This window comes from Trichogramma pretiosum, unplaced genomic scaffold (assembly GCF_000599845.2).
Source record: "Trichogramma pretiosum strain Unisexual culture from Peru unplaced genomic scaffold, Tpre_2.0 scaffold8, whole genome shotgun sequence".
Taxonomy (NCBI): Eukaryota; Metazoa; Arthropoda; class Insecta; order Hymenoptera; family Trichogrammatidae; genus Trichogramma; species Trichogramma pretiosum.
The window spans coordinates 2598527-2625779 of NW_019641699.1; the positions used below are offsets into that span (position 1 = coordinate 2598527).

Genomic DNA, 27253 nt, shown 5'->3' on the forward strand with positions numbered 1-27253 from the left:
TCTGTTGAAAAATAGAACTTTTTTATTGGACGCTTACGATAAAACATTAATATCAGTAATGCTTAATTAAAATTGCAGTATGTACAATAAAATTACGAAGCTCCTGTTCGTGTCCCATCACAGTTGTCGGCTACTTTATGTATACTCCACTGAACTAACAAAACTAATATGAATTAGTTTTTATGCCTCATTTTTATTAATTCACTTTTGTTAATAACTAATAACGACTCTGAGGCGGACAGCCCAGGCAGTCGTTCTCATCGTGGTTATGACCGCAGCTATGATCAGTTTTCGTGGCCATTATCACGTGGACCGGTTTTTTCGTTACGGATAATTTTTTGACGATGTTCCGTCTTTCGGCGCCGCCGTTCACGAGGTTCGGTAAGTGCAACGCCGGAAAGGACGGAACGACAATCCTGCGTCAGTGTGGCTGCTTTACTTCTAATAGTTGCGGATAATTTTCGACGATGTTCAGCAGTATGTTGTCGATGTACGAGCGCAGCCTGGTATTCACTTCACGCTGCTCTTTCAAAGCCTGTTTAGCCTGAAAATTCAAAAACAAATTTATCGCATCACGAAGAAAAGAAAAGTTATTGCAAATTATATAGATCGAAAATTCGTTCGAAAATGTTTGTAACTCATGAAAAATACTCAAGGATAATTTGGATGATGCAGATATCGAAATTAAAACTGAGAGACTAGAAAATTATCATAAGAGGATAACATATAAATGTAAGTAAAATAAATCAGAAAATGCTAGATGCAACCCTCTCAATATTAGCACAGTCTAATTTATGTATGTGCCTAATATTAATAACGAAAAAATTATTGGAAGCAAGTGCAATAATTAATAGAGTGCCTCAATATATTATGATAAATAAGATCTAATATAAATGGTTATAAGCATTTCACACCTCTTTTAATTGCAAAGCTGTATAAGCTTGTGCCTATACATCAAAAAGAGATTAAAAGCCGTCAACGCACACGAAGATCTCACGAAGAATACTGAATGTAAAGTCTACGGACTATTACACAAAACTTTATACAAGTATTTATAGTTAAAGAGTTAGCTAGCATAAGCTTGACAATATTTTTATTTTTAAAAAAGCGTGAAGAATATAATGATTAAATACAGTGAAATGGGCCAAAAGTGTCTATTCGTGAAAACAGACGAAGTGTACTTTTTTTCACTTACAAAACATGAGTAGATGTAAACAAAGGATAAAGACGATAGAGATCGTGATACGGTAAGATGTCACAATAAAATTTATTGCAGCTACTTACTTCAGCCAACGTGGTGAAATTATCGCAAATATCGGAACTTCCAGTTTTGCCGGTATCTGTACCATCGGCCTGCAAGACGAGAAAATTACACTTAATATATAAACAGTACAGGTGTTACGATCATTATCAATCAGGCAGAAACATACTTGATCGTGGGCGGACCCGGTCAGCAGTAATTCAGCGGCAAGACTCGGGCTCTTTTTTCGATTAATCATATTGTCATTGGGATCCTGTGCGCCTGGCAACAATAATTCCCGGCCTGCTTGAAGCGCAGCTGCAGCGGCTTGCAACTCATCGCGAGATTCTTCTAAATCTGTAAGAAAAAAGAAAAATCGAGAATGTATCACAGCGCGTTACGACGCGGCAGATGCTGTTCTCTCGCTCTCTCCTTCCCGGACACTCACTCTTATTTCTTATCCTAAGATTGGCGAGCTCGTTCGTCATGTCCTCGATTCTCCTCTCGTGCTCGACTCGCAGCGCCAGCTCCTCCTCGGCATGCTTGAGGGCGCGATTGGCCTCGGCGAGACCTAGCACGGCTCGTCTCTCGGCCTCCTTGGCCCGGTCGGCGTCGAGTTTCGCCTCCTCGAGGCTCGTCTCCAGCCGCGACTTTTCGGCTCGCGCCTTGTCCAGCTGCTCGCGCAGTCGCAGCGTCTCGTCGCGCGCCCTCGTGGCTTCGAGCTCGACCGACTGCAGCTTGATCGCCGCGTTCTCCAGCTGCAGCTCGCGCTCGCGCTCCATGCGACTGGCCCATTCTCGATGGCGTCGCTGCTCCGTCTACAATAAAGAGAAGACAAAAATTATCGATAAAAAGTTGACATTATGGAAGAGGAAAAAAACAGCCTGTATGTGTAATAGGGCACAGCGAGTGTCGCATACACGGAATAGAAAAAAAAATCCAATAAATGTAAGCCCGTACATGAACTTTGTGCTTGGTTTTTTTTCTCGCTCCCTCGGTACTTTAAGCCGCACCACACACTCGTTACACGTTAATTGAATAAACTCTCCGCGCGCGGAAGACAAACAAAATAGATAATCGCCAGACATTTTCTTCAAGACTTAACACGCATGCATTATATATCGGAGGGATTTAAGTTTTTATTATTGCGACAGAATCGATCATCACCTCGAGTCTTTCCTCAGCTCTGGTCTCGACCTCGCGATTAGCCTCCTCGAGCATGAGTATTCTGGCTTGTAGCGTGGCATTTTCCTGCTTCACCCGGGCGTACCTCTCCTCGCCGGCTGACTGCGTGTCGACGAGTACGCTCATCTGTTCCTGGATCATTTGAACCTGCGTAACACGAAAAAAGAAAGTACATTAATATCCGATCACTGGCAGACACGATTCGAATTACGTAGAGCGCGATGTATAATATTTGAGAACATTTTTCGGGCATGCAAAGGATTCGAACTTTATGAGTATGTAGCGTTACTAGGGACTATATAGACGAAGAAGAAGAAGAAGAAGCAGAAGGTGAAACAACCTGTGACGAACTGCCGAGTATCGATTTAAACCCACTTGAACTCGAGAGCCTATTTAAAATGGTCTAGGCACGGATAACATCTTGCCGTGCCTATATGATCGCTCGACACCTCCTTGTGTGTACGCGTATAATATACGCCACAATTACATACACACAATGCTTCGAGCGATAAAAATAATTATTACTACTCTAGTTAAATGAAAAAACGAGTTTTGCCATTGTCAGCGATGACGAGCATCGTACAGTTGAAAAATAAAATAAAATTCAGTGTAGCGGGTTGTTAGCGAGTTGTTTGCTCGGACTCGAGAGATTCTTACTTGCTGCTGCATGGGCCTGATGAGTCGGTGCTCGGGTCCGACAAACTCGAATTGGCCCTCCCAGAGGTCGTACTCGAGGCCGGGCGAGCCGTCGCTCGCGTTGGTCAAGCAGCCCAGCGATGCCGGACCACTGCTGCCTGGACCACCATTACCACCACCACCACCACCATTGCCACTACCACCATTACCACTACCACCTGAGGAGGTTTCACCACCGATCGACCAACGCTCGAGTCGTGGGCCCGCTGCTGCAGCAGCCTCGTTTACGGAGTCCGCTGCGGACCTCGCCGGCTCATTGCCGGTTTCCATCATCGTTGACGCATTACGCGGCGGCGGCGGCGGCGTTCATTGTTGCCTCGCCTTTTATCTTTCGTTCATTTATCGATTCTTCGCGGTATTTTTTTATTTTTTATGGGAGTCTTTTTATTCAAGGCTACCGATCGAAAGTGCGTACGTGTCGATAACTTGATTGAAACACACGCACGCACACACACACACACACACTGCGAACTTGACGAATGGTAACGATGCAATTGACCGATTATCAATCGGAAAACAACAACGTGAAACGTGCACTGTGATTTTTAAAATTAATTCCAACCAATTCGAGGAGGTGTCACACTCGTAAATCCCATCAAAATTTAAGTACGGCACTTGAAGAGTTGGTACGAAATTATTGCACGATCGACTGCGCTCATCCCCGACCGCCGATTAAACCACTATCGCTCGAGTTCTCAAACGAAAAAAATTAAATTAAGCGTCGAATATCGCGGCGAAACGTGTATACGCACGAATGAAAGAAGAGAGATTCACCTAATTTAAAGCACGAGAGACTCTATTTTCTGCTTTTGCTCTCGACGGTCGTCTCCGACGAGTGTGTGTGTGTGTGTAGTGCTCTGTGCGCGGACGCATATGCCGATTTAGCGCACATGTTACTGATTATCTGCTTAGCGAGTAATCGGCTTCGAGGCTTTATGAAAAAAAAAAAAAAAAACAAGAAAAAGAGAGAAAAAAGAGCTCTTTTTGCGTACACCACAACGATACTCTTCTCTTTATTATCTCTCTTTTTATTTCCCTTTCTACGAATTTTTGAAAATTCAACGCGACGCACCCGTGTGACCGTGTACGTACATAATCTGTGTCGAATGTGTGTCGCCGTTAAAAAAGGGAAGAAAGAATCGATAATTCCTGGCGTATTTACGAGTGTGACACACATATCGCACGCAACGCCAACGTATATTTGCGGATACAATACGTATATAATTCAGCACTCACCGATAATTAGGCGCGTAAATTCGAGTGCGAAAGCGAAGTTACAACGGCAAAAAAAGCTCAATCCGCGCGCGTTTCACGCCTTTATTCTCGCGGGCGCGCGCGAGCTATGCATCTCTGCGGCAGAGCCATAAATAGCCTGGCAGACTCAGTCTATATATAGGCGTGTGCAATGTGTGTAGCGTGTGCGCGTCTCGGCGCGTTTCACACCTAAATCGCGAATTATTGAGATTTTCTTTGCAACGAGACTCGCTATTCCGACATCAAATGCAATGAACTAACGAGCACTTTTCTCTAACGAGCGCATTATTACTTGTTTATCGTTAGCTGCTGCTGCTGCTGCTGCTGCTGCATCGTCATCGTCGTGCAGAGACGGCGGTAGATGACAAACAAGCGGCAAACAATAACTTCACATCGTCACTTGTGATATTACTATTTTTTTTTATAAAACATCGATTTTATCGGTCTATCTTTCCACTTTTCTCGCGACCGATGCGACGCGCGGATCGAAACTTTTTACGCGCGATCGACATACGTACATCGTAGGTCGCCTGTATTTAACATACACAGGGAAGAAAACGCGCGTTACGAGTCTCGTGGTATACGTACTGCAGCAGCGAGCTAGCTGCTCCTAAGCTATCGGCTTTGAGACCCGTCAAAGGCACACTGGCTCTGCGGCTGGCCGGAGCTCCGCGCCTGATACGTACATACGTGCTTGCAACATTGCCGTGACTGCATACGTATATGAGCAATTCTCCAAATGAAACGCATTTTTTGAGGTAGAATCGCGACAAATTTTTTTTTCAACCTACGCGGATACGGACCCCCGGGAAATGTTTTTGGGGGTCCTAGGAACATGTAACCACGTAGGAACCATTGAAATTTCAATAGTGCTTATTTTTATAGCTACTTTTGTGATTTAGAGGACGAAAAATCATGTTTTCTCGTAAATGCGGCTAATTACTCAATTTCTAAGTCGCTGAAAAAGTATCAAAACTCATCTAAAAAAAATAACTGGCTACTGTGTTCGATAGGAAATTTTCTCAGCTTTCCACTGGTGGTATCAGATATTCCGATAAGTCGCACATTCGCCGAGAAAATCGCCATCAAAAGTGCCAAGCTAAATATCTCGAAAAACTCGGTAAGGAAAAAGTGATCTTTGAGGTTTAATTTCGATTTTTCCTCGTGAAAATGAAATTTATCGAAAAATCTGACTACACCATAAGAAAGCTGAGGAAATTTCCTATCGAAAGCATATCTTTATTTATTTTTTCGGTGGAATTACGAGCTAGTTTTGATTGTAGCGAGCCGAAAACCTCGCGACCGCGCTGAATCAGCTCGGAAACAGAAAACAGCGAACAACGTGAAAGAAATTCCCATGTATAACATTGTAATTCCACCGAAAAAATAAATAAAGATATGCTTTCGATAGGAAATTTCTTTGGCTTTCTCATGGTGTAGTCAGATTTTTCGATAAATTTCATTTTCACAAGGAAAAATCAACAATTATCCAAAAAGTTCACTTTTTCCGTACTGAATTTTTCGACATATTTAGCCCTCAATGTGTGATGGTGATTTTCTCGGTGAATGTGCAATTTATCGGAAAATCTGATACCACCATTGGAAAGCTGAGAAAATTTCCTATCGAACACAGTAGTCAGTTATTTTTTTTAGATGAGTTTTGATACTTTTTCAGCGACTTAGAAATTGAGTAATTAGCCGTATTTACGAGAAAACATGATTTTTCGTCCTCTAAATCACAAAAGTAGCTATAAAAATAAGCACTATCGAAATTTCAATGGTTCCTACGTGGTTACAGGTTCCTAGGACCCCCAAAAACATTTCCCGGGGGTCTGTATCCACATAGGTTGAAAAAAAAATTTGTCGCGATTCTACCTCAAAAAATGCGTTTCATTTGGAGAATTGCTCATATATTTGCTGTGCGCTCCTCTATATATATTCGTAAAAAGACGTCGCGCGCCGCATTGTCGTCGTCGTAGTCGTCGTCGCCGCCGCCGCCGCGACGTCGATTTCCTCTAGTCTGTGTGTATAATACACACACGCATACAGCGACAGATAAAAAAGAAGGAACAAAAGTTGTGTGTGTTCTTCAGCGCAAACACGCAGACGCCCAGCAGCAGTGCGCGAGGGGCTCGTTCGTGTACACAAGAGTCTAGTTAATTTTAATCGAGTTAATAAGGGGCCTCGCCTTATTCTTATTGGATTTAATGCGTCGACGACGGCTAAGGCTGCCGCTGTATAGAAAACTGTGTGTTTGTCTAGCCGCACAGCACGATGAATAATGTGTATTACGCAAGTGTATGCACGAATTTTTTCGCATTCGTCGTCAAGGTTTTTCACATTTTGCGCAAGTTATTGCCGAGGCAAATTATAAAATTGGAGACAAATTTTAAAATTATAATTTTATATACTAGACAATTGCATGTAAATAAAAACTTTGTTCTTTTTGAGAGAAGTTTCTATCGTTTTGACAAGTTGATGTTGTTACTGCGGACTTTTAAATCGCCTTTTAAATAACACAATGTCGATAAAGAAGGGAGTTCAACGAGCATCTGGTAATAAAGGTAACTGCTGAAGCGAAAACTTGCTTGGCCGAGCATAGAGTGCATTTACTGCATCGAACGCCGAGCAGTCGATGATAAAAGATATAAGATAAATTTTTTTTTAATCTTCATTCCAGCTAAGATCAAAGATTATCAAAATATCGCGCTCGTGTGCTCCAGCTCGGTCTACTTCGATCTCGTGCGCCTTTTCCCTCGATAACAAGGATAAGAAGAAAAGGTGCCTACACGCACGCGCGCGTACGCTCCACGATCGAGATAAACAAGAAAATGAAAAGAAAGTAACCACAAAAAAATCTGTCATTGAACCCGAGCCAAAATCGGTCGTCGCCGCCTCCTCCTCGAATCGATACCCTCTCGTATTATAGCCAAAACGTTTTTATTATTTTACGTCAATATTTTCATTCGTCAAAGAGATGCGCGCGTAAACAGGCGATTTACGCGTGCGCGCGCGGAAAAACGTCCGCGGTCTTTTTGGCTTTGTGTCGCTCGAGGCGTAAAACTTTTATTTTAGCGTATAAGTTGATAAACAAATGAATCAAAAAAAAAAAAAAAATATATGCGAGACGTCGAGGAAGAGAAAGAAAAGTTCGCTGTGGCGGATATCGAGGATGAAAATTATGAAGGCAATAAAGTATACGAGCACCGACATTATTTATACATCAACTTGGAAAAGCCAGTAGTCTCTCCCTCTCTTTCTCTCTCTCGCTCTTTGACGTTTGAAAGTTTGATATGCATCACAATAAAACTGCACAGCGACTATTACCCTACTTACTAGCATTAACGATCGCTCGCTATCTCTGTGTATTGTAGTATACACCTGCCGAGCACACCGAATAGTCATCTCTCTCTCTCTATCTCTCTCTCTCTTTCTTTTCTCCGAGTTAAGTAGGTAATTGTGAATAATTCACTGCGGCCGAGAGACTCTCGCTCGGCACTAGACAACAACGGTGATCCTTCAATTTTGCAAGCGCGAGATCGATCGATCGTCTCTCTCTTTCTCTCATAGCCCTTTTGCGAACTCGCGTTATTTATTATACATCATCGATTATGGGAGACGGGTACAAGAAGAAACGAACCATTTTTCGCGACGGTCTCAGCGGCGACGACCCTGCTGTCGCTGGAACATATCCTTGAGCCAGTGATCCCAAGCGTACCATCCAACGACCGACGCGACTATTAGAAAGAGGAAGAAGTTCCAGCCCGGCCATACTATCATGCGCGTCACGATGCCGTTCCTCGGTGGACATGCCATGCTCCTGTTCTGCTTCCGCTGCCGCCGTTGTTATTGTTGTTGTTGTTGTTGTTATCGCAAATTTGTGCGCGTCCGACCAAGGGTAATTTTATTGTACACGTTACTATTTTCCTTTTTTGTTAAACTTTTTCGACGACGTTTTTCATGAAGCCGGGTAATTTACTTTTTTTGACTTATTTTGGAATAATTTTACACTTGGAAATTTAGTAAACGGATAAATTTGGAGATGTTGGGCCGAAAAGTGGGTTTGACGAACTCATATTTTCATCGTTGTTGGGTTTTTTTTGGTTATAGTTCGCGGCGTCTCCGAATCGACAAGCGAGCGCCGATTCGCAACAGTATATACACGCGCGCGTACACACGACACACGATCGATTTTTCGCCGTATAGACCCGATGTAAACGACCAAAAGTTTTTCCGACCGTACCTCTATACATTTCATTGCACAACATACTCATGCGTGACGTAAATTCGCGGAAGGCAAAAAAAATAAAAATTACGCTATACTTTGCCGTGCGCACACGATCAAAAGCACACGAGGTGCACACGTACCTACGTATTGTACGAACGAAGTTTTGCATGATTTATTGCACGGCTGCACCCGCGCCGATCGCCGATTAGAATATGCCATCGGGCGTAAAAAAAATGAACGAACCGCCTCGACGTTCTTTCCTAATCCACGTAAATGTATCAACAAATCGATTTGCTCAACGACAAAGACAGAGAATGAGAAGGGGTATAAAAGAAATACAAAAAATTCTCCATTCATTCGCGATATTATATTATTTGCGCGTGAAAAATCGAGCACTCGAGCGTACGCGCGGCAAGGCCGAAAATAAACTATCGTATATCTCCAAATTGCTTTTCTCACTTTTTGGCTCATTCTCTTTCTTGCGCGAGAGAGAGAGAGGTAAATGACTGCGATCGTCACCCTCGGTTTAATATAAAGTCACACGCGACGAGTCTTATTTATGCAGCAAACAGCAACCGAGCGAAAGACGATTTCTAGCAGCTTCTTCCTTTTTATTTATTTATTTTTTTCTTCATTTACTTTCCCCCCTCTCTCGATGCGTCAAATGGTGAAAAGCCGATAGAGAATTTAATGTGAAAACTCGCTACTTTGGCGCATTATCGCGCATACCGTGTTTATATACATATTGGTTTTTATGCGCCTGCATATATACGCGTTGGTCGATTGTATTCTGCATGACTCGCGCTCCGAGAGAAAGTTGCAAATGTTTATATGTATGCTCGCTACACTACCATTCTGCTTTTTCGACTTCGCGCGCGCGCGAGTCCGAAAAAATGCGAGGAAGATTTTCTACATAGACACCCGATGCGCTATGCCAGCTCGAGATTATCGTGCGCTGAAACTTTTCTCTCTTCGCCGTAGACTCGATCGAGCGAATTTTTGGCGCATTTCTCGGATAGACTACTAACGATGTAGTTTTATTTTTTATTTTTTTTTTTGCAACTTTCGGCGCAGGGCACGATCGATGTCGAGGAAAAACCGAGTGTAGGCCCTTCTTGTCTTCGATGCGCGCATAACATGCTCACGAGCTGCAATGTGCGCCGCAAAGACGGTGCACGAGGTCTTGCGCAACATGGAAGAAAAAAAAACCATACCGCATATCGAGAGCACATTATACCTAGTAATGTTACAAGCAACCTCGATGCGACGTAAACTCATATTATACATGTAACATTTTATTGTATATTTGTCACGCTGGTGCGAAAAATTTTCTCACGTACTTGCACGCATGCATATTATCTTTTTTTTTTGTTCTCTCTTATATTTATTTGAAAGTCCAGCGCCGCGTATATGGCGTGAGGAAAGAAAAACTTACTCGGTGATTCAGGTCGATGACATCGTCCTCGAGGGAGACGTCGCTGTATACGTCGTCGGCCGCGTCGCAAATCGATCCCCTGCCCGAACTGTTGAAGCTGCTGCTTCTGTATAATTGACTGAAAAAGAAACACCGGACGCGTTAGATTATTATAACATTATACATCGGAGATATATAAAACGCGAAACCAATCGCGACGGACGTATAGATTCTCGCGTAATTCAACGCGGATACAGCGTGTGTGTGTGCGCATCGCGTATAATGTATTATCGATACGACACGATGATTCGCGCGCGCGCGACTATTGCAATATGCGAGCTTTCCGGTGCGCGTCTGCAACAAACAGTGGAGTCGTTGCGTATAGCGTAGAACCGATGTATAGCGTACAGAGAGCTTTCATTTTTTTTTTCAATTCTCGATATCATTCGTGGGCGTCTCCTTTTAGCGAGATTAAATTTTTATATACAGCACATCGTAAATCGTAAAAGTATATTATACACGCTGGTTTTCGCCAAGTTAAAGCGTACATAAGAGATGCTGATAGAACGATGACAATTCGCCACGGAGTGTAACTTTTGAGAAACGGTAAAACAACAATTACACGACACTCGCTCGTTGCTCTCTGTCTCGGGAGAGAGAAAAAGCAATGTAAAAAACGGTACGTTGTAGTTTTTAGCCTCGCGGTGCACTCGCGCTAATGTACAGGCGTGTACCGTGTAGATTTAGAGAGAAAAAAAGCTTCGAGTAGAGTACCTCGAGAGAGCAAGTACGACGATACATTATGTGCACGCAATTTTTTTCTCTCTCGGCTCTTTCGGATCCAGCCACGAACTCGTCATTATAACGTCGAAACAAAACGTCGAAAAGGTGCTGTATAAAGATATATTAACATTGTGTGCTCTTACCTAGCTAAGGCATTGGAACTCAGCCGCTTCCTGCTAGCACTGCGTGAGAAAAAGAAGACGCACAGTTAATACGTATAAATAATCGGTATAGTATACATAGTGTGTATTCTTCATTTTGGCATGCACACATAGTTACACGAGAGGCGCTGAGTTATTGCTTTAACTCGCGGGGACGATTTTCAACGTGCTTACACACAAAATATGCATAATATATCTGTTTCATATATATGATCATATGAATATGTGTATGATAGTACGTGTGTAAACTTACGCAGCTGGCCCGCGTCCGAGCGAAGTTCTGAGCCACGTGTTTCTGTTCAGTAGCATTGAGTTCGGACTCCGCGGATTTCTGCAAAAAAAAAAAAACGAAAAGAAGATTAAAAAGTTTCCGTTTGACGATTTTGTTTACGTCGTTCATATAATACCACAAACTCTGCACCAGAGAGTGAGAAAAATAAAAACATTAGAGCACACGAGTCAAGTCGAGCCTCATAATATGATATCGCGAGCTAATTTTTCGAAAAAAGAGAGCGAATAGAAAAATAGGAATTAAAAATAGTTGACGAGCGATGAATAATTATCGTGGTAAGTTATAATCCCCTCCTTACGAACGAGCCTTGCGTTGAAAAACAAGCGAAACAACGACGCGTTTCTTATATTATGCGCAAAAATTATAAGCAGCAGTAAGTAATTGCGTTTTAATTGCGCAGAGAGGAGTGTACATGTTATACAAATATCTATATCATCGTGGAAAGAGAATTATACACTATAAATAATTGTCTCGCAGCTCTGGAGCACGATAGAGAATCACCGTGGCTGCTTTAGAGAGAGAGAGAGAGAGAAAATGAAGTTTTATTTTCGTTTTTAACGTTCTGTATACAAAATCCGAGTCGCGAGAGCTGACACTTTTTTATATAAGTTTTGCTGGCTGTTTAAAAGCCAAAGATCCACACACCTATAAATACAACGTGCGCGAGAGAGAGATAGAGAAATGAGAAAAGAAACCAGAAGTGAACCCTAATTTACGCGACCTACATTTACAATACATTATAAGAGACCAAAATATGAAAATAGTTGAGTAAGGTTTCCCAAGTTATTATAATCCACTACGCCTCACATCATGGGCGACCTTACTAACATACAGACACACATAGGCAGACGGACGTATATAATGACAGACCTGTTGTTGCTGCTGCTGAAGGCACCGGCGACCGGCGACGCGGCGGGCGATTCGCTACCCTGCGGCGAGTCGGCCTCTATCGCGTCGACGGCATCGCCGAAAGCCTCGAAGCGCTCCTCGTCGTCGGCCGCGAGATTGCCCACCTGCACTACGTTGGTGCGGATTCGCTGATTTCTCTGCTCATTGGTCGTGGCCGTCGTCGTGCTGACGCTGCTGCCGCTGCTGCTGCTCGAGTCCGGGGCTGCGTTCAGTGAACTGGGCTCGCTGTGCGTTATGCCCCACGTCGACGAACTGTACGACGAGCATATATAAGAACGAACGAAATTATGGATCGAGCGATATGTATGTCCATAGCATATAGGTACAGGTATAAAGTTCGTTTTATATATGACGTAAGTCGTATTGAGTAGTGCAGTCGCGCGCACGAGGCTATAGACACTCTTATGAAATTATGATAGTTTTCGAGGTGACGTTTCGACGTTATATACCACACACATACATACAAGAACGTCTCTATATGTATCGTCGCATGACTTGCTTTCGTTGTTATAATGCATAAGCTGTTACGCCTTACACAGCAAACACACGGAACATACATACCCACCCACACACACGAGAGAACTATATTTATTTTGGCAGAGAGTATGCAATAGTTGTTCGTCGTAATTCTCATCCGGATGGCTCGCGAGTTTTTCACTCGTTAGAAAAGTATACATCTGAAAACTTTACCGATATAGACCTTGTAAAAACGAGAAAATAAAAAAAAAATAACAGCAATAACAACAACAGAGTGGGAGCAACTATACGTGAATCGAGCGACGTACTTATATACAGGACACCTCGAAAACTCGCAAAAATGTGGTGTGCAGTTCTCGCGCGTTATTTTACACAAAAGCCATAATATATGCACGTATATAGACCCGCGTGGTCGAAAGAACCGCAAGAAGAGGAGTCACGCGGGAGAAGGTATATAGTAGCCGCGGGCCGCGCTCGGCGACGACCGATTCAAAAGGCCGTAGTGCGCGAACGCCCCTTTTGAAAAGCCACACGCACGCACAGGAAAAAACAAAAAGACGAACCTTGCGTTCTCGCGGTAGTACGCATGTATAATGCAATATATGCCGAGCACGCGGCTCATTCAGCCTTTTTTTTTTATTGCCACATACTCGGCAGTAATTGCGCGCCGGGGAGCCAACGAGCTCGAGAGATATCGAGGATAACAAAACCTGCGGTATACACACAACAATGCGTGAGAAAATATTTGAATTTATGAATTCGCGGTAACGGCGTAAAACATCGGTATGGTATTACTAATCGGTACAAATTTTGGATGTATTCGCTACTCGTGTATTATTTAATAATAAATTTTCATCGCGCAACGATCCGAGTTGGAATATTCATTTGCAAACAGTGTGTAACGGCAACTCTCGCGCGTAGATAATAACACTCAATGTATGCACAATCCGAGCGTGTAACGAGGCGAACAGATATTCGAAAAAAAAAAAAAATCTAAAAAGCAACTTACACATTCCGCTGGCCATCCAAATTGCCATTGTCGAAGGAGGTCGAATCGACACTGTTGTTGGTCGTTAGCTGCAGAGCGGAGGAGGAGGAGGAGGAGGACTCGACGCTCGACGTCGATGTGGGCTGCTGTTGCGCTGCTGCCGGCATGAAATCGTGAGGCGAGCGTGAGCTCACCATCGTTCGCCTCGTCGTCGTTTGCGCGCGACCTGCCTCAGCCTCACACCATCCACCACCTCTTTACTGCTGCTACTACGACTACTACCAGGCCGAGACTCCACTTATGTACACGGTGTCCTCCTCGGCTGCTGCTGCTGCTGCTGTCCACTGATCCTTTTTACCTCCTCCACGCGATAAGCACTCATACGTGCATACATGTACACGGACGGGTTTGCTCACTCACTCACTCATTCACACACACATACACCTTCTCCTACTGAGTACTCTTTGTAACGGTTATGTATGCCACTGTCGTCGTCGTCGTCGTCGTCGTCGTCGTGACTCAGCCTCTGCAACACATATAAACACCAGATCCTTTTACTTATGTATACTTTTTTGTAATACCAATCCTATGCTGCGCGTTAAGATATTATATATAAATAACTATATAAGCAAGAGACAGATAATGACCTCGCTACATATTCTGTTTTTCATTGATATAATTCTCTCGAGTTTTCCAAAGGTCACGCGTCTAATGTGATAAATTTAATCCTCGTCCTCGGAACGAGATACTATATATCGTACTGGCTGTTACTATAATGCATCGATACAACACATAATATATACTAATGCACCGTGTCAAGTATATAAATTATATTATTTTTCTCTGTCTCTCATCCACGCGGTTTATACATGATTCTATGTGCATAATACAGGTAAATCCTACAAGCCGAGTCTCCGTCGTTGCTCGAATGGATCTTGCGAACGATGCCCGCGAGAGATAGAGGCTGCGGTCGCGCCAAGTAGCTCGCAGGCGCAAAGAGTCATGCCGCGCGTGGCAGTGGCCTGCAGCCGCTATATACCTATCTACTACTACTGCAGGCCATGCAGGATGCCCTCAACTCCTCGTGTGTGTATATAGGTGCATAGCTTAAACGTGTGAGCGAGACTACGAGATAGTAGAGACTAGGGAGGGAGATATGCCGATTACTTCTTTCGCTCGAGCTCGCGGTTCTGCATATAGCAGTATACGTGTATGTATGTGCCTTTCCCATAAAGTCTTTGTTCGTTTGCCATACTACGTATATGCATGGTATTCCTTACATGTGCCTATGATACACGCAGGAATGCAACACCGCGAGTACGCGAAGAATCGCCGCTGTCGCGCGCACACGTTCGTTCGCTCGATGCGTACAGACATTTTTTTTCACGGAGTTTGTATTAATTCAACGATTGACTCGTCGTCGTGGCTGTCCTTATTGTTTTCTGCTCCACGACGAGATCCTTATTGTTTCTCTGCGCGCACAGAAAAGCACCGCAGAGATGATATCGAGCGATTATTTTATTATGACGAAGCGTGTACCGCATGTATACGCGCGTAGGTGAGAAAAAATACGACGATCGGCGCGGGGATGACGAAACGATTTATTATTACGTATAAATATGCCGTGGGCTACAATGCATGTACCATGTACGCACGCGGCTTTTACTTTTTCCTTTCTTTTCTTTTCTGTTTTGTTGATCGTCCGATCGCGGGATGAGCCAGTCATTTTCATTGTTTGCGCCGCGGAAAAAAGGTCGCACACGTTGCAGCTTGCGAGGGCCGGATTCGGCATGCTATTCAGCACACGCAATATTATGCTATCACGAGGATGCCCCGCGGCTTTTTTTGTGAACGGAGTGTCGATCGGTTGATGCAAACTCGTCGATGCCAGGATACTGCAGGCGTTTATCAAAAATGCCGCTTATTTTACGGTAACACCGCGCGTAGATATACGAGATAGTGCCAAAAAAAGCGACAAGTGATATTTATTACGGATACGTAATAGACAAAATATCATGATCCACGATGTATACACAAAACGTCGTACGATCGATGCGTGTTGGGATTGAATACGTGTCTCGATTTCGCGTGGTAATAAATAAAAAAAAGAGCCACCGAGTCGGGCATCAATCATTATTTCTATTTTAGAGATTTATTCCAAAGTAAGGCTTTTGAATCGTATTTTCTGATATATACACGCGAACACGAAGATTTGCCGAGACCCGAACGGTAATACACTCTCGCAATCGTTATTGCGATATACCGTTTTTCGCAAAAATATAAAAAAACTTTGTTGAGAATCGCTCGGTGATCCGCCATTTATTTATAATAATTCGTGGATGAACGAGCATTATTACGTAAACGAGACGGCTCTTTACGCCTATAAAATATGATTTAGTCTTAGTACGCGTGAGAAAAGCTCATTACAAAAACACGCGCGCTGGCGCTTTTACATGTGTTATAATATAGACTCGCTTAGAGGAGCTGTACTATCTTGCGCGCCGTAACGCGAGTGCTATTTAATTATCATAATCAAAAGTTTATGAAAAGTTTACGGTTAATGCGATCGCGCGGTAGAAGCGTGTCATTACGTATAGTAGAGATTTTTTTAATAAAAGACATGGTTAACGGCGACGAGGCTTCGCGACAGCGTATATAACGTCAGCTGTTCAAAAAAGGCTTAAATTTAATGCAGTTTTAGTATAAAATCAGACATTAAAGTAACAGATACCGAAGTTTATTTAAATTACTTTTACATGAAATTTTAGTTGAAAATGTTTGTATCTGTACTAATTTGTTTTTCAATGTTTCAACATTTTGATTGAAAATTAACGTTTTAAAACTGATTTGATTTTCGCGTCAATTAGCTGACAAAATTTACGAAAATTCAATCATCATTAAAGCCAGTCTTTACCACTAGATGGCGAGTGTCATTGTATGTAAATATGCAAGTGACAAAGTCAACATAATTGTACAAGTCAAGGCAAAGTTCTGTACATGTATGTGTTGCCTGTTAATAAATGATAAAAAAAGGCGCATCCTCCAATTATACATCAATTTTAATGTAAGTAATTTAAACAGTGCGAATTCGTTGCTGTTACAAAAAAATTGCGAAATCAAACGGTTACGCGCGCGAGCGCAGAAGTACAGATGCACACATGCGCTGTTTACATTAGAATACAATGCAACGATTCTCCTCGCGCGCTATACCGTGTACCATGCGGGCCTATGTGCACGCGCGTATAGAAGAGATACGAGCGTTACAGTGATTACGTGCACCTAGAAAATACGAGTGTAAACGGACATCATAGATATAGGAGCTCAATCCAATGGCATGAGGGATTTACCAATGCCCATGCTTCTTCGTTATTATTATATATTTTTTTTTGCATTACAATCGACTCAAAATAGGCAATTTCGGAGTTTACGATTTACTTTAGATTAATAATCCATTATTATTTTAATTACACAGCCTGTCCGTTATGTATGCTCGCCGCAATGATCGCTAACACACCGAGCGGCTATCGCGAAAAGCTTACAATATACCTCTCCATTGTGTTCCGACTTTCTAAAATGCACCGTATAATATATATTAATGACGAGCTTTGCACTTTATAAATCAATCCTGCTATAATACACCGGCGAACATTCGCAATAAATGCATTTCTTCGAATGTAGCAGCTGCACCGCTGCCGCTTCCCGATCTCGATGCAAAAGTATAAATCGCGAGTACCGATCGAAAGGAGAGCTCGGCGCAGAGAAAGTTATAAGCCTATACCGCGCGAGAGTATGCTGCACTTCTAACTGCCGCTGTTACTATACTACTAAGTCGCTCGCTACTACCATAATACGCGCGAGCGCGAGGAGAGCAGCGCGAGTAGTGCCAACTAAATAAATTCCGGTCTTACAGCTAGTCTCGCGCGCAGCTTTAAGAATAAGTAGAAATGCAATTAAATCCGCGCCAACTGCACAAATAATAATCAGCGCGCGGCATACGGTGAGAAATTTTTCATATTACATACACGTTATGGTTGTTGGGGGGGACGAGACAAAAAAAGAAAGAGATAAATAAACAAATAAATAAAACAGAAGTCTTCGACCGAGAGTGGCGCACGAGTATTCCGATAAGACAAAGAAGCGCTGCATCGGCTATACCATGAGCGTCTCTCGTTTAAAAAGGGCTCACTCTTCCGCGAGCGGTTTTAAAAGTCACTCCAAAACACTTTTGTAGTTTTTGTATATAAATATTACGTACGCCCACGCGCACAACGTAAGTAAACTAGCCAAATTCTCTACATCCATGCGTCTAATTAGAAGATGACTTTTCGTTAATAATATAATTTTTTTTCTGGCTTCCGGCTTGGCGCATCGAAGAGCTAGCGGTGTGCGGTGCGCGCGCGTAATGCAAGCGCACAAGACAGAGATATAGGAGGAAGAAGAGACGGACATTTTCTTGGATAAGCATCAGAAAGCATCTTCTTGTTCTAGCGCGGAACTGCAAGAATGAGAATAAGATACAAGAAGTAAAGGAAAAGAAGAAGAGAGAGAGAGAGAGAGAGAAAATATATAAGACATAACGCGCGCGCGAGCGCAACGCTATTTCCGTGCTTGCGACACGTGACGTCACTCGCAGAGGCAAAACCCCAAAAATAACTTGCACCTCTCCCCAGACCTCTGTACTTCGTATATTCTTGTTGGCATTGCCGCCGTTGCCGCCGTCGCCGCCGCTCTTGCTAGCCGCCTCTGCCGCTGCTACCGATGTGCTTTTCGGAGCTTTCCAGTGGGTAACCGTACCTCTCGTAACGCGCCATTCGCGCTTCCGACCGCAAATCATCGTCGTGCGCGCCTTCTGCTCTCCTTCTTTTTTCATTCTTTTGGTGCGTGTGTAATTGCGCGTCAAAGCTTCGTGCAACGCGCGAGGTGGAAAACTGCAGTCGCGAAACAGGAGCGCGTCGAATTTCTATACCGAAAGCTCTGTATAGAGCAATTGTAATTCGAGCGAATTTTTATAAATATTTTTGAAAAAAGTGTGCAACACAGTTCTGGGTGAATCCACGGCAGTTTGTTCCGAGTGTTATAAGCTATACTGGCGATCGAAACTCGAATGCAGAGTGTTGAAGCTTTTTTTTTTGTTTAAATAAACAAGTACAAAAATAAAGTGTCATAATACAGCTGTGCGAGAGTGTGAGATGAGCGGATCGTGAAGTTTTTTACGCATTTTGCGCTGATACACACGCACACCAACGCGATCAGTGCGCCCTCGTTCAATGATTTGAAGAATCTTCTCGATTGTTTTGCGCGAGTGGAAAGTAATTCGCTCGTATATAGGCTGCAGCGAAAATCTACGCGCAGTAACCTACATAACATACACAGTAGTAGCGTGAATCGATCGGATTATTATTTACACCTGAATCATTGGATTGAAATTGTCATCGTTGAGTATCGAGAAGCTCTCTACTTATATTTACCGTCGGAGCTTTTTCGGCCAAAGCTCATCGCAAGACGATTCAGTCGCAGTACTAGATCGAGAGGAGATTCGCAGTTTTACTCCATCAAAAATTATGGGTAAGTTTATAATTTTTGTTCTTTTTTTTTCATTTTTTCTTTCTTTCTTTCTTCCTTCTTTCTTTCTTTCTTTTTCCATTACTCTCGCTGCGATATTGAGAAAGAGAAGAAAAATAGATTGATGAAATGAGGGGGACGACGGTGTATTATTTTTAGTTATTATGTTATTCGCGGCCTAATTTTATTTTGCGCGATTTGACCGTCAATTCGTACGTTTCTTTGATTCTTGCATTTTATAATTTTTACGATGACATTACAAAGCGTACGACGAGCTCGTTTAGCGCGACGTAAGATGCGCGAAAAACTTAATTATTATTTATTTATAAGTAATACGAGAAAAAAACCATTTTCAGAAAAATAATTGCCTCGCAATCGTGTGTTGAGAGTTATCGACTACCAACAACAACAACCACAGCAAAAGACGAGATTTTTCCTGGGACCTGAAACATGCCTGGACCAGGGGGCAGCAACGGTCCTCAACGGACCTTCGGCAGTAAATTGCCCTGGGCCAAGGACGGACCACCCCCGATACCGATGCCCACCGCGCCGTGGGCCCTGAATCAGCGTCGCGAGTCGCGCACCTCCACGGACGACGCGCCAGCATTTATGAAAGTACGACTGAAGAGCGTGCCCAAGCCAGCCGATCTGGCGCCAGAGGCGTCGACTCCGAGCACGCCGCCGACGCCCGAGCCCAAAGTAAGCAAGATCACCATCAACATGTCTCAATCCAAGAAGAGTCCGAGCCCACAGAGCACAGCGTCGTCGCAATCTTCGACGTTGCAATCGGCGCAGTCGCCGTCGAAATCGCCGTCACAGTCGCCGTCGCCTTCTTCTCTAAGATCGCGCGAGAACGGCTCGTCGTCGAGATCGAGCTCGAATTCGCGCGGTCGCCTCGAGCGCTCGAGATCGAGGGGCGAGCCGTCGCCCCTGTCGAGGAGCGACAGCAGCAGCGTCGCCGCCCAGAGCGAGGCGCCCACGCTCAAGAGAAGCGAGTCCAGGGCCAACATGATCGCGCCACCGCCACTGCCACCGAGGCCACCTCCGCCACCCCCGGCCAGAATAGTCCTCAAAGACTTGCCACCCTTGACGGAGACGCAGAAGAAAAATCTCGAGGCCTTGAAGTCCAGACCGAAAAAGCGTCCGGACTGGTCGTGCATGATGAAGGAGGTCGAGACCGGAATCAAGCTCAAGCACGTCCAGTGCAACGACAGAAGTGCCCCGATCATCGATCGGGCCCTGGCCAAAGTCTCGGAGCCGACCGGCGACGCGCACTTCGTCTTCGCCTCGGAAAAGTCGAACGTTCACAATAAGCTACTGCAAGAAATCCAGTCGGGCGTCAAGCTGAAGAGCGTCAAGACCAACGACAGATCCAAGCCCATTCTGCAGGGCCTGCAAAAAGGACTGCGCAGACAGCTGACCATCGAGGATCAGATGCAAAAGGTCGACTCGAAGGTCAGCGAAGCGGAGCCCATCGCCGACGATATGGATGACATCGATAAGGTGCGCGACGAGCTGCAGAGTCACAAACAGCTGCTCGAGTCAGAGATGAGGAACAAGGCAGCCTTGGAAAGAGAAAACAAGAGATTGCAAGCGAGGATATTGAATCTGGAGGTGGAGCTGGAGCGCGAGAGGACCGCCGAGAAGAGTACTGGAAATCAGGTCTCGGAACACGACGAAAAACTCAAAGACGCGCTGAAAAAGGAGGCCGAGCTCGCGAGAAAGGAGGTGGAGAGGATAGAGCAGGATTTCGCCGTGGTAGCCGAGGCGAGAGACAAAGCTCTGAGCGAGTTGGAGGAAATGAAGCGCGCCTACGCGAGTCTGGAAAAACGCATGAAGGCCGGCATGGCCTTGGCGGGATGCCCGAGCGCCAAAGACGTGGCCAGGATCGCCACGCAGAAGAGCATCGAACGCGCCGCCGAGCCCGAGTCCGAAGAGGAGGAAGAGGAAACGGAGTCCGAGGAAGAGAGCGAGGAGGACGAGGACCCCAAGGTCGTCGAGGACAAGCGCAACCAGCGCGAAATCGAGAAGATGAAGAACAAAATCAAAAATTTCAGAGACAAAATCGACCACTCGAACAAAGAGAGGCAACTGCTGCGTAAGCAAATAAAGGAGCAGGAAAAGATGCTGGACGAGGAGAAGAAGAAGTACAAAAACTTGCACAAAGAAGTCGACAAAATGGCCAGACTCATGGATCCAGATTACGAGGGCGACTCGGACGAGGAGGAGGAGGAGGAGGAGGAAGAGGAAGAAAAGACTGAATCCGAAGAAAGCGAATCCGAGGAATCCGAGGACGAGGACGAGTCAGACACGGACGACGAGTCGTTGCCGCTCGACGAGAGGAAGGCCCTGTTGCAGCACAACATCAACAAGTTCGAGGGCAGATACACCGTGGTGAAGAAGGGCAACTTCAAGCTGCAGACCCACTTCGACAATTTGAGGGACGATCTGGTGAAGCAGCGCGCGGAAGTCGCCACGCTGAAGCAAGACCTGGACTCGGTGCTCGCCGAGCTCGGTTGAAAAAATTTCACGGAAAAATGTGTTTTTCCGCAAAATTGTCACCGATATAACAAAAAATGTATAGGTTTCTTTTTGATATATAAATATTATACATATAAACGTAATGTTAAAAAAAAATTTACTCATAAATGATAAGAATATGTGTCGTCAAGTGCACTTGAAATCCTTTTTTTGTACATGTGTAAGGCTGTTTTGGTACTAACATGTAATTTTGAATAAAAATATTGTACATCATTTAAAGATGAAAGGTCAAATTTAATATTAATGTATTAACGTGTAATAGTGTTGATGTTCTTAATCGTTGGTTGTAAGAAAATTGATGATTCTTTTTGTTATATAAAAGTTGTTTACGAACGTTATTGAGGTGGGAAAAATTCTATACGTTGCTTGTTAATGTTTAGACTTCATTTTTGTAATTAATTTATCCCCACGTCATTATGTCGTACAAAATAAAAATTATGTATATGTTTAGCTTGAATTGATACTCGTATCGTGTAATGTTACCCTCGTAAATTATAATTGTATAATAATTCAATAAACCATTAATTCAACAGTCACGTTTATTCTGAAATCATATTATATCGAGTTGAAAACCCGCAAAAACAAAAAACAGCTGTCTCCCGTTAATTATGATTTTTCGAGCCAACTGACAAATTCGTATGCTTTCTAGAGCTTTTCTCGTTTGCGAGTATGCGAGTATAGTAAAAACTTTGTGCGCGGATCGGTGACGCCGCTACGCGCTCTCTTCGACTATATCAGCATCTGCAATTTTCTCCTAAACATCTTGAATTGTACGACAATAACAGCCGGAAACTCCTTGTCGGCAGTCATCTTCACACAGTCACCGTTGTTTTCTTCTCTTTTTTTTTTTTTTTTACTTTTTCATGCTCGGGTTTTTTCATCTGTGACGTGCAGCTCGCGAGTCTCATGCGACGACGCTCATCGCGTCTTGCTTTCTGAATTTACGAGCTGAGAGAGAGAGAGAGAGAGAAATCGCGGGGGTGTCTACACCGTTTTACGCGCACCTAAGTGAAACATCCGAGCGCTTGGCGATCTTCGAAGCAGTCATCGACGTATATGAAATATTGCAGCGAGGATGACTTATGTAAAGCTGTCGTTAAATTTTTTTTGTACAGTCCAATTGTCACCGAATTTGTCGTCCATTATCGGCGAAATTGCAACAAAGTAAAAAATAAAATCCATTAGAGTAAACAATAATCGTTTCAGATGCAATTACGTTATTTTATGCCCGGAAAAGGGAGAGAATAACAGCTCGGTGCGCCGCACGCAAACGCCAGGAACCAAACGCCATAAAAGCTGCCGCGTCGAATTTTCACTCGAACCGATGATCGAGTGCTGCTGCTGCTGCACTGGGACACTTTTATTGTACCGCATCGAGTTGTAAAAAAAGTTTAAATTTATAATTCTCATCGATCGCTTGGGTTCGAATTGTCGAGTTTCCTGCATTGCATCGGCAATGCGGTACGTATTTCATTATCTCCACATTGTGCACTGTGTGTCTGTGTTGTCTGTGTGTATTGAGCCGCGCGCGGAGCTACAATACATATCGTCTGACAGGTAATCCGCGTAAATTTAAAATGTCATAGACACGCGCGCGCGAGGATTACCGGCGACTTTTGTGTACCTCGTTCATCTGGTGCCGCTGCAGCTGGCGCGTCGTACACTAAAGTAGCTGACGCACTCGAAAGCCTTAAAAGTGCCGGAACTTCTCTTCTCGGGCAGGTATGTGTGTGCACACACGTGAAGTCGTAGACGCTTTTGTATACATTATACTCATCATACGTACATATACTCGGACTGTGTGTATATAATATATGTATAACGTGCTCTGCTGCACTTCCTATACTTATATATGTACGCGTAAGTCGCACTTCTGCGCGTGGATCGAATTTTAAAACATAAAATTTTGTCGTCATATGACTCCTTCTGTCAACGCACTCGAGGAACAAAACAGAAAAAAATCCTTGTTGATAAGGAGCCTCACGCGTCGCCATTCTCAGAAAAATTATGTGGGTGATTCAGTCGATGATAGTGCAGTTTGTTATTGTTTTATGCATGCGCCGCGCGCGCAATGACAGCGAGTTCTACGCGTTCGTTTCGTCGATACTGCGAAGAGCTTAGAAGCAAAAAAAAAAAAAAAACGAAGCCGACACGGAAAATCAACAATATAAATTTCCTATTCATGCACTGAAAGTCAGGAAAAATTCAAGCATCATAACGATTATCTTACAAATGCTGCATTATATGTACCATAGCGATTCTAGACGAGCGCCAAAGCGTGTAAAATCTCGGTCAGTTTTTAATGTACATAAAAAAAAAGTTTCACAAACTCCGTAATGTATTCCTCGTTTTAAGCGGTGTTATATACGCGTGTACATTAGATGATTTCCCGCACGTCCATATATAATAAAACTTTCCGATTATATAGCCGCGAGGCTCTCGAGACTCCCACACGCGAGATACATCTCACAAAGATGCGCGCGGAAAATTAATCTAGTTCGCAACGGAGCCGCAATAAATTCTAGAGAAGAGAGGCGTTATCGAGCCCCGCCGCTGACACCGACACCGACACGAGTGAGCAATTACAATATTGCATACTTGTTTATGAAAATCAAGTATCGAGACAGCTTCAAGCTCGTTTCATACTTCGTTACGTATAGAGATTGTGTTGCTAATGCTGCTGCTGCTATTCTCGACACTTTGTCGCGCACATGCGCGTAAAAAAAAGAAGTTTAAAGGCCAATTAAGACGTGCTTCTCTTCGACACCTTTGCCGCGCGAGTGCGATATGTGTAGCGCGTTCGTTGAAGCAAAAAATGACTGTATTTTAAATACACATACACACACACACAACGACGACGAGACGCGAGCTGCGAAGTAGAGTGGGGAGCGGCCGCGACTTCTAACTGTATTTGTATAAACACGAACGAGGCCAGAACGCCGACTCCGAAAAATTCACTCGGACGTGTTTTATTTTATGTCGTTGGTTTTTTTTCCTTACATTTTTCATTTTCTGGTCTTCCTTTCACCAAGCTCGGCAAGATAGCTCCTAGCTAGTAGTAGACTCTCGAGACCCCGCTCCGTATATCTGTCTGCCATGTATAATGTATATATTACAGGCAGCGCGCAGCGACCCGACGAGAGGGAGACAAAAAGAGGTGAACATATAAAATCCACTCGAGCCTTGGCATTTATTCAACGTAGTCCGATACTTGGAAACGTTTTTCCTTAATCGAACGAAATAAACATTATAGTATGTATTTCATAAAGAAAAACTCGCTCTGTATGCATCGCCGAGCGATCGTCGAGCTCGAATGATACGAGAGAAAAAAGAAGCAGAACATCGACTGCTAATATGCCGAGCGATATTTAATAAGTTTCGCGGTAAAAGTAAAAGTTGTGCTGCTCTTTGACTCCGATGTATAGAGATACACATACACGGCAGAAAATGTATATAGTGCAGTATATACGTATACAAGTAGATATGTACGTGGCTTTAAATAATTACACGTGTGCGCGCATACGGTATGTACACAGATTGAAAGCGCCGATACCGATATATGTAATGCGCCGCGCGGAGAGCTCTAGGAGCAGCGCGCGATGCAATTATCGGTAAAACCGAGACTCGAGTATTTCGCCTGTTATTTCACATTCTCTTTTTTCTTCGCAATTTATAGCTCGACGCGATCGCTCGATTCTCTGCAGGCGAATGAAGATACTCGACGAGTTTTTTAAATTTTTTCTTCTTTTTGGCATGTAAAACGTTTATTGACGCAAATGCGTAAACGCTTCGAGACTACGTACGTGCGCACGAGGCGCATTGATAATCGAGTGACAATTGCACAAATTGGTACGAGTCACGAGATCGGCAAATATTAAAATTATTCCACGTAAAATAAACACGTTTTTTTTCGAGGTCCCAACACTCGCAGTAAAATCACAGCAGTATATGCTTCATCGAAACTGTAGCGAGACGCGCACACAAGTGAAAAATACACGGACAGGTAATAAGCGCGCGCGCGAGAACTCTGGGAGAAAAAAAGAGGGGAACTTGAAAGAATAGGAGAAAGAAAAGAAAACGAAGAAAGAGAAACGATATATAAAATACGAAGAGGAAGAGAAGAGAAAAGGTAAAAAGGAGCCGAGATTCTTGTGCCTGTGTTCGCGTCGTTCTTCCACGTTCTCTCTCTCTCTCTCTTTCTGGCTGCGGCGAGCTGGCGAGCAGAGCATAGCGGACAAGCGCGGGAGAGCTGCTGCTGCACATTAGCGACTTATGCAAGCTATATAACATATACTATTCACTCTATCGCGCGTCGAGTCTATGCTACTATGCAAGTATGCATATATAGATATAATAATGATACAGCGGCCACTGACTACTGTAGTGTAGTTGTCGCGCGCGTGTGCACTGCAGTCGCGGAAAATAAACAAAAAAAAGGCGTCTGCAATATCTGTCGCTGCTCGTGCTTTGGAACACCTGCGACTGTGTGACTATGTCATATTGTTTTATACGATTACCGCTCGAGAACGACGATATATATTAATCTTTTGAAATGATAAAAGATTCCGCTGTAAACGGCCAGCGCATGATGACAATGTCACGCAATTATCGTGCGCGAATCTCCTTACGTTCACTCTGAATAAGAGAGGCACTACACATCGTGTGTATACTATCAGCAACACCGACGACGGTGTGTACGAAGCGCGTGAGTTTATCAAGTCGTACGATGTACATAGGTATATAGCGTTTAATGTATATATAGGGTATGTAGTACTCGCGCAACGACCCACAATGCTCCTCGACATTTGACACTTGGCGAAATTTTCGTCTACTATTGTATAAGCTAGAAGCACATCACCTGCTGATTTAAATGGATGTTATGATGTATATTATGATTCTTTAAACGCACCTGCAGAGGAGATACTGTCGGTACACTTGACAAGTCGAGGTACGTGGGCTCGTTTACCAACGACAACAACGAGGAAACTCTAATTTTTCAACGAAACAACATCGGGCCAACTGCACACACTACTCGCACTCTTGGCACTCTCCGAGGTATTCGTACGAAGCGCAGCAACGCGTCTAATACATGCCATCGGGCGCGCACAGGTATACTTTATTTATCTATCTAATCACGATATTTTAACGTGTATGTATCTGCCAAAGCATATACAACTCGTCCGGTATACGAGCGCGCTACCACTGGCCCATCACGCAGGCACGAGAGGCTCGAGAGAGTCAGCAGCACAGACTAACGCGCCAACTGCTATAGCCGCGGTATAATATAACTCTCGACGAGCACAGCGAGCACGAGTTCTTCATTGTGTGTTGCTGCTGCTGCTGCTGCGCGCCTTCCTCCCGACCCGTAGTACACTCCGGTATGTGTGTCTGTCTGTACGTGAGCGTAAACAGGCTCCGAGCTGCTAGACAGGTAAGACATAGTGCACTTACACATTGGAGTGTTGCAGCACACACACACACACACGAGGCACGAGCCCGCGAATCGCGCGAGTGAGCCGTTCA

The 27253-nt window shown here is 44.0% G+C and overlaps 2 protein-coding genes across 3 annotated transcripts; one reads left to right on the forward strand and one right to left on the reverse strand.

Moving 5' to 3' along the window:
- Positions 1–26979, reverse strand: LOC106653158 (rab11 family-interacting protein 4A). 2 transcript variants are annotated; one of them, XM_014372453.2, is made up of 11 exons: positions 26640–26979; positions 13649–14153; positions 12124–12414; positions 11215–11292; positions 10944–10982; positions 10039–10156; positions 2408–2572; positions 1689–2058; positions 1431–1597; positions 1285–1353; positions 1–544 (listed from the first exon to the last, which is right to left on the reverse strand). In XM_014372453.2, the coding sequence occupies exons 2-11, from the start codon at positions 13822–13824 to the stop codon at positions 422–424; spliced, it is 1596 nt and encodes a 531-aa protein (XP_014227939.1). In that variant the 5' UTR covers positions 13825–14153; positions 26640–26979; the 3' UTR covers positions 1–421. The 2 variants fall into 2 exon arrangements, with proteins under 2 accessions (XP_014227939.1, XP_014227940.1); XM_014372454.2 differs by lacking the exon at positions 12124–12414 and having other exon boundaries at positions 26640–26976.
- Positions 18251–22266, forward strand: LOC106653157 (microfibrillar-associated protein 1-like). The gene is made up of 2 exons (XM_014372452.2): positions 18251–19192; positions 19546–22266. Exon 2 carries the CDS (start codon positions 19640–19642, stop codon positions 21707–21709), a length of 2070 nt encoding a protein of 689 aa, XP_014227938.1. The 5' UTR covers positions 18251–19192; positions 19546–19639; the 3' UTR covers positions 21710–22266.
- Positions 26980–27253: the final 274 nt, after the last annotated feature.

Bases quoted from the DNA above. Each gene is read 5' to 3' on its own strand.
- LOC106653158 (XM_014372453.2), bottom strand. From the start codon at position 13,824: ATGGTGAGCTCACGCTCGCCTCACGATTTCATGCCGGCAGCAGCGCAA. The intron at 12,415-13,648 runs GTAAGTTGCTTT...CTCGTCGTACAG, and splicing joins TTGGATGGCCAGCGGAATGT to TTCGTCGACGTGGGGCATAA. The intron at 2,573-10,038 runs GTAAGTTTTTCT...CGTGTTACGCAG, and splicing joins TCATCGACCTGAATCACCGA to GTTCAAATGATCCAGGAACA.
- LOC106653157 (XM_014372452.2), top strand. From the start codon at position 19,640: ATGCCTGGACCAGGGGGCAGCAACGGTCCTCAACGGACCTTCGGCAGT.